This window comes from Callospermophilus lateralis, chromosome 11 (genome assembly GCF_048772815.1).
Source record: "Callospermophilus lateralis isolate mCalLat2 chromosome 11, mCalLat2.hap1, whole genome shotgun sequence".
Taxonomy (NCBI): domain Eukaryota; kingdom Metazoa; phylum Chordata; class Mammalia; order Rodentia; family Sciuridae; genus Callospermophilus; species Callospermophilus lateralis.
The window spans coordinates 7,911,566-7,925,537 of record NC_135315.1 but is presented as its reverse complement, the minus strand read 5'-3'; the positions used below and the strand labels follow the sequence as shown (position 1 = coordinate 7,925,537).

General features: G+C 51.8%; 1 protein-coding gene across 3 annotated transcripts in view; it reads right to left on the bottom strand.

Annotated features, from left to right (window-relative positions):
- Slc39a11 (solute carrier family 39 member 11) overlaps window positions 1–13,972 on the bottom strand; it is a 413,949-nt gene that overhangs the window by 145,784 nt on the left and 254,193 nt on the right. For all 3 annotated transcript variants that reach the window (XM_076871184.2, XM_076871181.2, XM_076871183.2), the window contains exon 6: window positions 11,115–11,285. In XM_076871184.2, coding sequence (XP_076727299.1) covers window positions 11,115–11,285 — 171 coding nt within the window. The remainder of the gene's footprint in view (window positions 1–11,114; window positions 11,286–13,972) is intronic.

Sequence of the window (13,972 nt, the reverse complement as noted above, 5' to 3'; positions counted from 1 at the left end):
TGAAGTGAGAATATTGTGGCTCCATTAGATGAGATGAAATAAGTTCCTTTAATTAACTTTATTTTTTTTTTTTTAACATGGCTACTAGAAAGTTTAGAACTCTGTCATTTTACACTGTACAGAATTCTACTGGATGTGGTGATCCACCTGCTTCACAGAGAAACCGTCCAGCAGGTATTGGTGGGTTAGTGGTTGAACACTCCAGTCAGATCACTCCCATCTCACCTGGTTTCCTCTCTCCACTGTAACCAAAGCATCTTTCAGGCATTGGATTAGAAATAATCTGTGGCCAGAAAACACAATGAAGAAAACCGGCAACACAGGAATAACATCACTTGTGCCTATTAATTCATAAGTCCCCTCCCTTGTGAAATTGTACGATACAGCAATTGGTTGTAAAATAGGAGAATTCTGATATTCATACCTTAAGAATGTAGTTAATTCTTACCACCAGGTGACAGATGGGATTCTGTGCTCCCTGGCAGCCAAAGAATAAAAGCAGCTGTGCACAGTAAATGTCCTACATCGTTCCCACAAGGCACACAAACCTCCCCCAGGCAGTGTACTCTAAGGTCACCATCTATTTAGGGGCCATGGGTAATGAATGGGGCAATGCCCGTAGCAAAATACCCGATGATAAATGTTGCAGCGGTTTTCAAGTGACAGTGTCCCTTCAAAACCTAAGTTGAGTCGGGGCAGGCTCTTGTTCAGGCGGGTGAAGCTGACACAGGCCTCTTATGTTACCTGGGCAGGGAGGGGCAGGTGTCCACTGGTGGGTCACACAGGACAGCCAGAGGGGAGGCGACGAGTCTTTGCAGTGACTCTTGCCATCTCCTCACGCCAGACCTCATGTTGCTACACGTTTTCCTGCCCAAGTATCCCCCACCCCTTTCTGTCCCTGACTTAAGAAGAAGATGGGCCAGAAACAACGTGAGCCAGAGCGACAGCTTCCCAGGAATCATGACGCCACCCAGCATTTCTTCTAAGTAGTAAAATACCAAGTTTGATATGTGGGTTATTTTATTTATAATGTACTTGTGACTCACCCCGGGGCTGAGACCAGCGGTCTCAGACTGCCCTCCTGCAAGAGCTCCTGAGGCCAGCTTGTGGCTCCTCACAGAGAACCTGACATTTCACCCTCTGCCAAGGGGCAGGCACACTGCAGTGGAGCTGCCCGTGGCAGGGGAACAGTCCCCACGGGTGCTGTCAGCACAGCAGCACCCAGTACCCAGCATCTGTGTCCCCCTGAGCACAGCTGAGGAGATTTTATCCAACTTTGATTAAACACAGGCAGCTATCATATTGGATAGTCCAGGTCTAAAATGCCATAGAAAACCCCATTCTAGCCAATACCTATCGGCCACGGTGAAACAGCAGCCGAGAGTCTCCAAATACTTTTGAGTCATAATACAAAACCGTGTTCCAATTCCTTGCTCTAATTTTTTTCTTGAATTACATAATGGTAGGCGGATGACGTCACAGAGCAGGGGTGGAAATGAGTCTTGATTCCAGCCCAAACACCAGGGCAGCCTTTCATGGGGGCTTTGGCTACAGCTTCCTGCATCTGAAGGCCAAAATGTGGGGTGTAGTGTTTGGGTGTCTGTGACCAGAGCTGGTGAGAGGGGATGACAGGGCACTTGGAAGTCACTCTGACCCTCTTATTTGGGGTAATGCAGGGACCCCCGGGCTGTGATTTCCCCTGTGAGCGTCTGTACCAGTTCCCACGCTCACACTCAAGGTGTGATCCAGACATGTGCCTCTGGCTCCAGCTACACCTCCCCGCCCAGGAACACAGGATGTTGAGCAAAACATCACCCCGTCTGGGAGCCTGTGCTAATTATCATGTCAGGCTTCCCACTGAGAGATAATTAAAGTAGAACATTACAATGTTTTCAAACTCCTGCAGTAAACGAGATGCCTCTCCGAATATCCCGTTGGAGATGAAAACTGAAAGGCTCCGGAGTCCCCATGGCAGAGACCAGAAGACCTCTGAGCAAGGTGTGGCCAAAAGAAGGAGGAAATAGAGGAGTGAGGGTGAGGAAGGGGAGGTACCCTGGCTTCTCAGCCTTTGCAGCAGCACCAAAGGGTCCCAGCATGGTGCCCTGGCCCTGGGCTCTCTGATATTATCTCCATCCTGCGGCCAGGAAAACAGACTCCCAGGCTCTGACCTCAGGTCCCCTAGCTAGCGAAGCACTCAGTGGCTGCAGGATCTAAGAACCGGCCTTTCTGATTCTAAAGCCTGTCCTGTCCCAACCCTCTGGCTGACGACTTGCCTGGGTCCCAGATGGTCCCCAGGATCCAGGTGGGTACACGTGCGGGGTCCTCAATAATCTGTGGCTACGCAGGTCGCTCTGCTTCCTCCTTGGCTGAGCCCGGGTTGCTGTGCCAAGACCACCCCCCAGTTGTGGAATCATAGCAGAATACAAGTGGTTCCATCCGTATGTCCCCTGGGAAGGTCCATATACAACAAGAGAATTTCCTACCCAGTCTCTGTCCCAGGAAAATGAAGAGTCGGTATGTTCCTCTTTGGCGCTACTGACTCCTTCTTGAAAGCCAGATGCCACCCCTTGCTCCAAGTGCTGCCCCGCCAGAGCCGCCCAAGCAGGGGCAAGCCAGATGTCCAGGTTCATTCCCAGCAACAGCAGCCACTACTCCTACCCCTCTCAACTGTCCCCTACTTATGAGTGCTTCAACAGATCATCTGTATTTCACACAAAATTCAAATCCAAAAGCAGCTGGCACCCCCTGAAAGCAGGGCTCACAGATACCCCACAGCCAATGCCTTGGTGGGACCTACTGAGGTCTGTCCTCAGTCACTAAGGACTTGTGTAGGTATAACTGTACGTTCACTTTCAAAGGCTGAGTTTTACAGTCTGTGAATTAGAACCTTTTAAAGGGAATTAGCAGGGACAGTTTCCCTGGTGTGGAGGGGTAACTGGCAAGCCTTCAAATGACCCATAGAGCTTGGGGATTTTTTGTTTTAATTTAAAAATAAAGCATCCTGGGAGGAAAATGCCACAAAATAAAGTTGTTTATGAGATTGAGGGAGGGAAGGAGGGAGGGAGGGAAGGAGGGAGGGAGGAAAGGAGGGAGGGAGGAAAGGAGGGAGGGAGGAAAGGAGGGAGGGAGGGGACGAGGGAGGGAGGGGACGAGGGAGGGAGGGGACGAGGGAGGGAGGGGACGAGGGAGGGAGGGGACGAGGGAGGGAGGGGACGAGGGAGGGAGGGGACGAGGGAGGGAGGAAATGAACATGCACAAATGAGATGAATGAGCAGAGGCAGCAATCCTTTAGCCATAGCACTGAGCTCAGGAAGTGAAACCTGGATCTCTTCCCTGTCACTGTGAACTGGCAAGCCAGGAAGAACCGTGGGCAACACAAGAGCGGTATGTGGTGTTAAGATGGGGAGATCAGTGAGGGGGGTGGTCCAGGAGACACCCACCATGGCAACGCCCACCATGATACACGGCCACCCCAGCTGCAGACACACGCAAGCTCAATACAAGTCCTGCCTCCTCTGACCACCACCCGACATCGGCCCAGGGAAGGAGGTGCTGAGAGAACTGGGGTCTGAAGCATCCTTTGGAGGCTCAAACAGAAACAGCCAGGGATGGAAGTGGAAAAGGCGGGCAGCAGCCCAAGGAGGCCCAGGGCAGGACCAAGACCGTGAGGAATCCAGTTCACACAGGACTGACGTGCTGCTGTTGAGTCTGTTCCTGAACCCCAGCTAATCCTCTCTGGACTTCATTGGAAGGATCCATTTGGTCTCTGTGGTGGACCAAATGATGGTTCCAAACATATCCCGGTCCTCATGCCTCAATCTGTCATCTTTTTTGACAAAAGAATTCTCAGATGTGATAATACTGGATTATCAGGGTGGACCCAGAATGAAATCACAAGAATCTTTATTAAGGAGGAGATCTGACACAGAGGAGAAAGCCATGTGAGCTTGGAGATACAGACTAGGATGAGGGAGCCATGAGCCAGGCAGTGCCTGCAGCCTCCAGAAGATGGAAGGGGCAAAGAACAACACCCTCCTTGTCCCCCAAGGCTCCAGCAAAGACACCATCCTGCCGACACCTTGACTTTGGCTCAGTCTAAACCAATTGCAGACTTTTGGTCTCCAAAACTGCAGGAGAATGAATTTGGATTGTTTAAGCAGTTTTCAGTTTATGATAATTTGTTACAGCAGCTATCGCAAACTAATACAGTCCTTTATTCAGTTTCTAGCCCCTCCAGGTATTAAAATGGCCCCAATAAAAGTATCTCTGGCATAAAGAAGTAATTCACTTCTATACTTTGGTGGGTATGCTGAGGGGTGAGGGAGAGAGCTGATGGAGATCCCCCTTCCAAAGAGTATCTGATCACAATAAGTAAGTGTTTACTGTAGGAAAATTCCATTATAAATCTTACAAAAAAATTTAAAAAATAAAAGTCATAAACCCAGAAATAACCAACCACTGTTAATATTTTGGTGTCTAAATTTGTGTTTTTGTTTCCCCAAAACAAAAATCACTTCTGACTAAAGCCTCAAGCATTCCCTTTGAAGCCATTATTACCACCATCAGTGACAACATGCCAGATAATTAAATCCAACCACTGTGCTGCTCCAGAGACACAAACAGTGGCCCCTGGGTCTCCTTGAGTCATAGCCACAGCCAGCAAATGAACGACATGCACTTGGCTCTCGACTCCAAGGAGAGGACGACGAAGAACATCCATTCATCTAGCTGCTGCTTCTGAGGAGCTTCATTATCAGTCTCAAACATAATCGGGGCAAGTGTCTGCAACGTATCATCAGGATCTGCACCTGTCAAACATTCTCCCTTAGCCCACAGAGGGCCATTGCACCCAAGGATAGTCACCCGACCCTCCAGGCTCCTCATCTGGATTGGAGAGGAGGTATCAAATGCACCTGTCACTCAAGCATACACTATGTCCTGAGTATATATACCAGACTTCCAGTGTGTTTGGGGACCTTGGATCTCAAACAATCAGCATGGTACTCACCTTTTTGCAAACAGCTCCAAATAACAGGGAGCTGGAGCTGTTTGCAAAACCAAGCGAGCAATTAGAGCAACAGAAATCATAACAGGGGAAATATTTAACTTTGTTACATAAAAGAAGTTCAGGGGCTAGAGGGGGAGCTCAGAGGCAGAGCATGTGCTTAGCAGGACAAGGCCCTGGATTCAATCCCCAGCAGCCACCAAAAATGAAATTCAGAAAGCACTACGCATAGCATTCTTCACAGAACGGTCCCAAGCTAGGCTGGGAGGAGCCAGAGCAGTACTGTATTTTCAGATGGAATTGTGTTCGAGTGAGAAAACCCCTAGAATTCCTTCAGCCTTAAGTTTAACTTGCTCACATACATATCACTGAACGGCTCATCAGTGAGGAGAGTTCAGTAGGAACTCAGTGGCTAGTTGACTTTTAGTTTCACTCAGATGCAGAAAGGAGGCTGGTTTCCTAATGCACTGGGGTCTCTGGGAGGCAGACACGCCAGAGGCAGGGTGCTCAGAGGCTCCCATCTGGGGTTGCATTCAGAGAGAATGGGGTGCTTCCCCAACAGACTCCAGCAAGTGTCGGGGACCATGGCCAGGGCTGCGCCCAAGCCGAGGCTGGGGAGCAGCTTGCAAGGAAGCAGGAGCAGGGTCTCAGGCTGTTGGGGGCCGGCGTCTGGCTTGCATGCTCTGCCAGCAGGTGTGTGCCTGATGGCCTCTGTTCATCTTCACCTGAATCACTTAACTGCTTGTCCAACTGTGTAGTTTTTCCCTCTAAAGTGGGGGTTCTTTTCCACTCTAGGGCTGTGGACAGTCTTCACGATGTCAACACTCCCCAAAGAGTCTGCAAGATGTTGTGTGTTGTATGACCTGAATGATGTGTCCCCACCCCTGAAATCCCCGTGTTGGAACCTAACCCCCAAGCTGATGCATGAGGAGCTGTGGCCTTGGCGGGGAGGGTGAGGAGCTCACGCGGGCAGAGCCCTCACAAATGGGATTACACACCTTTATAAAACAGACCCTTGGAGAGTCTTATGCCCTATTCCACCATGTGGGGACACACGAGATGGTGGCCTTCTGCAACCTGGAAGGGGGCCCTCACCAGAGCCTGGTCCTGTGACAGACTCCTCAGGCTTCCAGCTTCCAGAATGATGATGGCTAATGTCTGTGGTTTATATGTCACCCAACCTGTGGCATTTTGTTATAGCCTCCCCAAAGAACTGACATGGGAATGCACAAACTTCTCGTGCCCACAGCTTTGCTGGAGTCTCAAGGAAGACTGTGGACTGGTGGTCCTTGCACATGTGTCACATGGTAAACCCAAGTGCCCTGCATGTGTGCACAGCCCACAGCCGTGTCCTTATGCCCAGAAATCTCCAGGAGCATCATTAACAAGCTTCTCTTATCCTTCCTCTTTACAAAAAGAAAAACTTCAAAAACTCCATCATCTATTTAGACACTTTACAAAGTCTATCTTAGAGCCCAGAGCCTGGGAATGTCAAAGTGCTAGTTAAATTTTTAATCAACTCTGAAGGAGAGTGTTGACAAAGAGACCTTTTCAAAGGTGAGCCGGCTGCTGACAGGCTCAGAAAACAACTGTCATCAAAGGGATGCCTGTGGGCGGGTCTCCGCCTTTTTGGCCTCAAGTAAAAATGCAGACTCCAAGGCTAACCCACGGTGGGGTCCTCAAGGCTCACCTATCTGTGTTTAGGCCTCTGCAGGAAGCTGTGGGGAAACTGAGTGACACTGGAGCCATTAGGCAGGGAAGCAAGGTCTCAGGAACTCTCGGGCAGAATAATGTCTGGAGAATGCCCAATTCAAGGGGTGCCCTCTCCTAGCTCACCCCTCAAGTTCAGGCTCAGCTCCCCAGATGGAAGGGACCAGCTTGAACCAGACAGCCTTCGGGGACATGGGTGTGGCTTGCCAGATGGCAATCAGCCCCTTTACTGCAAGACCCCGCTGCCCAAGAAGCAAGCACCGAAACGAGACTCCTCCCACTGGAGCCTTACCCCTGCCTTTGAGGTGCCCCCCTACTTTCTAGTTGTTCAGTTCCGGCTCCTATCAGGACTGGAAGCCCCCCAGGAGCCGCTTTTTTAAATCCAATCTCCTGGCTTTATCTTTTTTTCTTATGGATTATTTCAGACTTTTTATTTTCCTATGCGACTCACACCTCCTGGGCAGGAACCTGCTCTGATGGTTTCAGCCCGGGCCATGCATTTAAATAGGATTCCTGTGCCAATGATTCTCAACGCACAGCTCCAGCCAGACTCACCCCCAACCCCAAACTGTGTACCTCGCCACCGTCTAGTCGGCATCTCCACTTAAAGTCTAACAGCCTCCCAAACTATTTTGTTCAGCTTTTTTGCTGCTTTGACTAAAAGACCCAACTAGAACAATTGTAGGAGAGGGAAAGCTTATGTGGGGCTCACAATTTCAGAAATCTCAGTCCATAGAAGGCCGGCTCCATCACTTGGGGCTGGAGGATGGGGTAGATAATGGTGGAAGAGTGCGGTGGAGGGAAGCAGCTCACGTGATGATCAGGAAGACAGAGACTCCACTCGCCAGATACAAAATACAGACTCCAAAAGTGCACCCCCAGGGACCCGCCTCCTCCAGCCACACCCTGCCCGGCATTTGGTGACCACTCAGTGAATCAAATCAGGGGATTAACTCACTGATTGTGTTAAGATTCTCATAACCCAATCATTTCCCCTCTGAATCTTCTGGCATTGTCTCTCACATGAGCTTTCAGGGACAAGTGACATCTAAGCCGTAACATTCCACCCCTGGCTCCCTAACTCATGCTCGTCCCACAGTGCAAAGTAGATTTCATCTATTTACAAGAGTCCCCCTAGTCTCAATGATTCAAGATTGGCTAAAACTTCAAGTCCACAGTCTCCTCTGAGACTCGGGGCAAGGTTGCTTCGCGAGCTCCTGTAAAAAGCAAAAGTGATTTACAAATACCCAAAATATAAAGGTTCAGAGTAAACGTTCCCATTCACAAAAACAGGGGCACAGAAAGGAGGAATGGGACCAAAGCAAGAATGACATCAGCTGGTCAAATAAGTCCCGTAGCTCCCCAGATCTGACATCTGGGGCACATGGCATGATACTCCACCCCTGTGGCCTCACTGGTTGCAGCCCAGGTGGCCTTTCTGTTGGCTTGTCTTGCTCCATTCCTGAAGCCTTTCTCAGCAGATGTTCCATGGTACCAGCATTTCTTAATCCTGGGGTCTCGGCTGCAGCTCTGACTGCCTCACCCCTCCATGTATTGCCCTCTCAGGAGGTACCCATGGGGACTCCAACCCTGCTGCACTCGCCTGCCCTCTCAGGCCGGCCTTCCTTCGATATCTTGGTGCAAGCCTCCATGACCCCCTAACTCCAGCATCCTGCATTCCTGCAGAACCAGCACTACTTGGCTGAGGCCAAGGTCTGCTGCCATCTCAAGCAGTAGCCAAACCTCCAGGGACCCTGGCTGTAGGGGCCTCGCAATGTCTGGATGGCTGAGCATGTTGAAAAAACTTCCTAGGCCGCCCTATGCAAGAAGGTTCCCATTGATTTCTTCAAGAGAATTTTTACTTCCTCTAGTTTGAGATAAGTATTGTGTTGCCAGCTCCTGAAATGCCCTCAAACCATCTTTCTTTATCATCTCTGGGTAGAGACTTCAGCACTCTGTTAGTGACTACAATATCTCTAACAACCGCACCTTCCTTGGACGGAGTTTCACTTTACTTTTCAAGTCTGAGTTTTTCAAATCTCTCTACTCTGTTCTCTGCTCCCGGAATATCACCATAAATTTGGCTAAAAACCACCAGCAATATCCATGACACTGCCTGAATACGACGCTGTCAAGAAATCTCTTCCACCAGATTAAGAAGCCCATTGCTTTTAAAATCAAACTCACAAAAAGTTGTGTGGACACGGGCAAAACGCAGACAACTTTTCAGCTAGAACATAACGAATGGCTTCTAATCCAATACCAACAGTGTCCTCCTTTTCCTCTAAACCCTCTTGAGCCCTGTCTTCATTATTGGCACCTGGTCTTCTGAGCTCCCAGAAGCATTGGTGATTAAGCTCAGCTTACAACAATCTGAAGTATTTCCAGCTTGCACTGCTAAGCATCTCAAAATTTCTCCCACCAATTCCAAAAAGCTCCAAAAGCTTCTGAAACACGTGCACAGCAACGAGGCCACTTCTGAGTACCAGTTTCTGTTTCAGTAGCTTTTTTGCTGCTGTGACTAAAAGACCTGACAAGAACAACTTTAGAGAAGGAAAAGATGATTTGGGGCCCCACGGTTTCAGGTCTCAATCCACAGACAGCGGGTTCATTGCTCTGTGCTTGAGGTGAGGCTGAACATCAGGGTGGAAGAGGGTGGCAGAGTGGAGCAGCTCACATGGTGACCAGGAGCCGAGAAAGGTCTCCACTCACCAGACACAAAACATATGCCACAGAGGCACACCCCCATGACCCACTTCCTCTGCCGACATTCCCAGTCCTGCCCCGCAGCCCTCCTCTTCTCAGCCGACCACAGCACCACCCTGGAGCAAATCAGCCCTGAGCCTCTGCACCCCCCGACTCATCTTCTCTCACGTCCAGTCCTTCAACAAATCCCGTTGGCCCCACCCAGAATGGGACCCCTTCTTGCCACCTCTGCCCTGGTCTGAGCCACCGCTGTCTCTGTCCTAGATTCTGCAGTGGCTTCCACCTGGGTCCCCCTGCTTCCATCCTCACCTGTCCTGGGTCTGGTCTCAATTCAGCACCTGGACAAGCCTGTTAAAGCTCAGATTGAGCCATATGCTCCTCCATTAAAACCTTGCAATGGCTTCTCACCCACAGAGCAAAACTGGAAGTCCCCTAAGGCCTCCAAGTCCCAGCTAAGGGCACATCACCTTCCTCGCCTTCCTAGTACCTCTGTTCTCTCCCCACGGCTCTACATTCTGTGGCCACACTGGACGCCTGCCACTCTCCACAGGTGCCAGGCAAGCTCCTGCCGCAGGACCTTAGCATAGGCTACCATTTCCTCTGCCCTGTTGAGCAGGTAGGGGATGGGTAACTGTGAACTCCTGAGGATGTGGGAAATAAATCACCTGGGGTGCTCCCTGGAGAAGGTGAGTGCTCAAGCCCAGACTTCTAACCAGTGATGGTCAGAAGTTGAGGGACTGAGAATGGAGCGAGTCGTGGAGGAATGGCAGGCAGGATTGTCACCAGTGCCATCCTGGCTCCCGAGGTCCAAGCACTGTACAGAAAGCTTTGTGGGTATTTGACATATCATTTAATTCTCAAATAAGCCAGGCATAGCTTCACTCGCATCTCATCAATGAGAAAACCAAGGTTCAGGGAGTTCAAGCAATTTGTGGAGACAAACTCATCAGTGGGTGGCGGAGCTGGAATTCCAAAAAGTGCCCCAGGAGCTTGGTTCCTCTGTGGGCTTAGTTTTTATATATATTTTTATCCTTACTACATATAACTCCTCTAGAAGAAACATACATTAATTCTGAAATAAGAACATCAAAAGTCCCTCCCCCCATTAAAATAAATCCAAGGACACAAAACAAATCACTCTTCAATGCTAAAGAGGAAAAGATCAGTGCTGCCATTTCACAGAGGAGAGTAAATGAAATATCAGGGTCAAACCTGATTGAATTCAATCCTTTCAGAAAGCATCGGACAGAGCGGCAGATATCCCGTTTATAAAACGCCTGGTCCCCACGGTGATCTCCCATTGAGGACACCATACACGTGGCCATTGGGTACCAAGCATGTAAAGAAGGGACTTAGGGGAAGAAGGGCAGAAGGTATTTAAAGGTAGGTTTATTTGGGGGGTGGGGCTGACCGCTGAGCCCCTTCCCCAGCCCCGTTTTGTATTTTATTTAGAGACAGGGTCTCACTGAGTTGCTTAGCATCTCACCTTTGCCGAGGCTGGCTTTGAACTCACCATCCTCCCGTCTCAGTGTCCCTTTAGGGAAGTTTTAACCCAGGACAACGCACCCATCAATGAATAACTGGAAGCCAAGGGAGAAAGCTCTGCAGCCCCTCCCCCAGGAAGGACCCAAACCGCCCAACCCCTTTCCAGCCAGAGAAGTGCAGGGGGCCCAGGGCCCAGGGGAGAGCTCACCTGGAACGTTGTGGATGGTGATGGCCAGGATGAGCAGCAGGATCCTCCTCCAGCTGCTGCCGCTGGGCTGGGCTGGGCTCCCGTGGGAAGGCGCCAGGGGGGCAGGGCCCTCGGGAAGGCTGGCGGCCACGGCCTTCCTCCTCTGGTAGGCCTCGCCATTCTCGCTCTTGTCTGAACAAAGAGAGCAAGGTGGGGAAAGAGGCTTTGAAAATGTGCAGGCGGACCCCTCAGCAAGGGGCCCAAGAGGAAGCGCCCGGCAGAAGACTTCTGCTTCTAGACTGCTGCAGACCCTGGTCCTGACGGCCATTCGCCCCTCACACAGTCATCCTGCAAACACCCTTCAAACACACGTTCAGGGCCAGTGCAGAGGTACGAGGAAAATGAGGAAGATGAAGATGTGCCCCCATGATGCCTCTGTGAGACCCTTGATGGTGACACCAACAAGGAGCACAAATTCTGGAACCAAATCACCTGACTGCCTCTCCTAGCCGTGTGGCACTTAAATAGTTGTACACCTCTCTGTGCTGTAGTTTCTGATTCATAAAAAAGCAATGCCAGTACGGATTTCAACGTGGTTCCACAAGGATGCAGTGAGGGAATGCAGAAGGTTCTGGAATACACGGAGGTGTTGATCGCTATTGTGGGTGCTGTTCTCGCTCTCCCCGCCCAGCCCTATAGAACTGCAGGCCCTATGGCCCTACCCCTTCCCTGTCACCCTCCTCACAGGGACCAACTCAGGTGCCAGACTCAGCCCATCACGCTCCCTCCCCGGGAAGACAAGGTGATTCCTGTGCTGTTGCGGGGGGTCGGGGGGGACTGGAAGGTCATGTGACAGGGGCAGCTATGCCACGATGGACTGAGGTGGCAGGTGGACTTTAGCAATCAGGGAAGGGAGGCCGCACTGCCCCCTGGAGGCGGAGAGACGGCTGCCCAGGTCCCACAGGACACGGGGGCCACCTCCCCACCCAGCCCTGGGGTGTCAGGCGCGACCCTCGCTGTACAAACTCCCTCTTTGGTTTATTTTGGGTCCTTTCCCGGGGCCGGAGGGGCCTGCACCCCCAGGCACCTTGGGTTATTCTTTTCTCCCCACACTGGGGAGGGGGGGCAGGCTGAATCGGGGACAAGGAGGTGGCAGAGCATCAGGCTCTGGCTCCCAGCTGTGGGGGCCTCCACTGTGACAGGCAGGGGAGTCAGGTGGGCTTCATCGGCTGTCAGACAGGTGCCCAGAGCACACCGTGTGGGCGCCACTCAGCCCTGCGCCTTCTCTCAGAGGATGTGGTTTCCCTTTCTGGTGGCCCTGGATGGCACCAGGGCCTCCTGCCTACTGGGCGCTCTGCCATGGAGACCCCCCAGCCCTCCCAGGGCTCATCAGTGCCCTTCACTCTCGAGTGTCCCCGGCTGTGACACATGCAGAAGCCTCGTGTGTGGGCTTTCCAGGGACAGCGCGACAGCCCTCGCCGGGGACCCTGGAGTGCAGATACTCCACTCACAGGAAGTCCAGGGAAGGAACCGCTCGACCTGAGCCAGGAGCTGGAGGAAAACTGTCTCAAGAAACAGGAGCCGCCTGAGCCTCCCTGGCCTCCACCGACCGACCGTGGGCAGGTGGGTGGCCCAGCCCCTGTCCCCAGGGCACGGAGGCCCTGGTTTGTCTCATCCCCTGGGGCGCTGCTTTAAAGAGCTCAGTCCCACCACAGGAACATAAGTGCACCTGGGATTCCCTCCAGGTGACCCGTCCAACGGGACAGAATGGACAGGAACGCTGCTGCTCTGTATTTCAAAGACATGAAAAGGGGAGACACTCCCTTCTTTTGAAAATCATTGTGTCTCCTGGAATCCAGCAAATGCAGCTCGAAGACCAAGAAGGTGCCAAAGCAGGTGGGCCCCCTGCTGCTGGACTCTCAGCCAGCTCGCCCGCTCGGTGCCAGCCTGCAGTGGCCAGAAGGCCCAGCTCACAGCACTGGCCCCTGGAGAATGAGACCGTCTCAAGTGGACAGAACTGCTCTCAGGCCGTCTGGGTGGCAACACACCACACATGAGGAGGTGTGCGCACACATGATACGTGTATGGGGGCACCTGTGAGTGCCACGTGGGACCCTCTTTCTGGACGGGGACACCAGGCAGCCCCTTGCCTGTTTGCACATGTGTGTTTCAGTTATACTCGGGTCAGGAGGTGACTAGAGAACCCAGAGGCTGGTGGGGAAATGGCTAAGCTCTCGAACAGCAAGCCCGAGAGTACTGCGCACAGGAGCACAGCGTCCACAGCAGCGTGCTCAGCTCTCTCCTGGACTGAGCTTCCAAGTCCCCACGTCCCCTCTGAGTGCACTGGCCTGGCCTAACTACTCTTTAAGTGGCAGCTGATAAGGAGCAAAAAAATAATCTTTTCCTTAAGAAATTTTATAACTTGAGAACCAACAGACCGGAAGGCAGGTAAACTCCCTTACATCTAGGGACCAGGAATGCGCACTCTGCAGCAAGCCTAGGGCTGCACTTGCCATCACCAATGTCACAAGAACATCTGACCCCAGATCTCAGGCAGGCGATACACAGAAAGCCACAAAGGTGGGCGGAGCCACCAGCAGGGCCAGCCCCCCACTGTGTCTAACAGGGACATGGAGCCCTGTGAAGAATTATTAGCCGAAGCGAAGGTGTGCTCCTGGACTCGAGGTCCAACACGTGAAGACTGACATCCATGTCTTCCCTTGAGGCAAACAGGAGGGCGGGACACCCAAGGCCCTCATGAAAGTTAAATAAGCCACCACCTGGTAGCAGCCACTCATGAGTCTGCAAGGAGGAAGCCTGGTCCCAATGAATCATCTTGGACAGCCAGGTGCACCTGGAGCAGCCCACCTTCCTGGTAG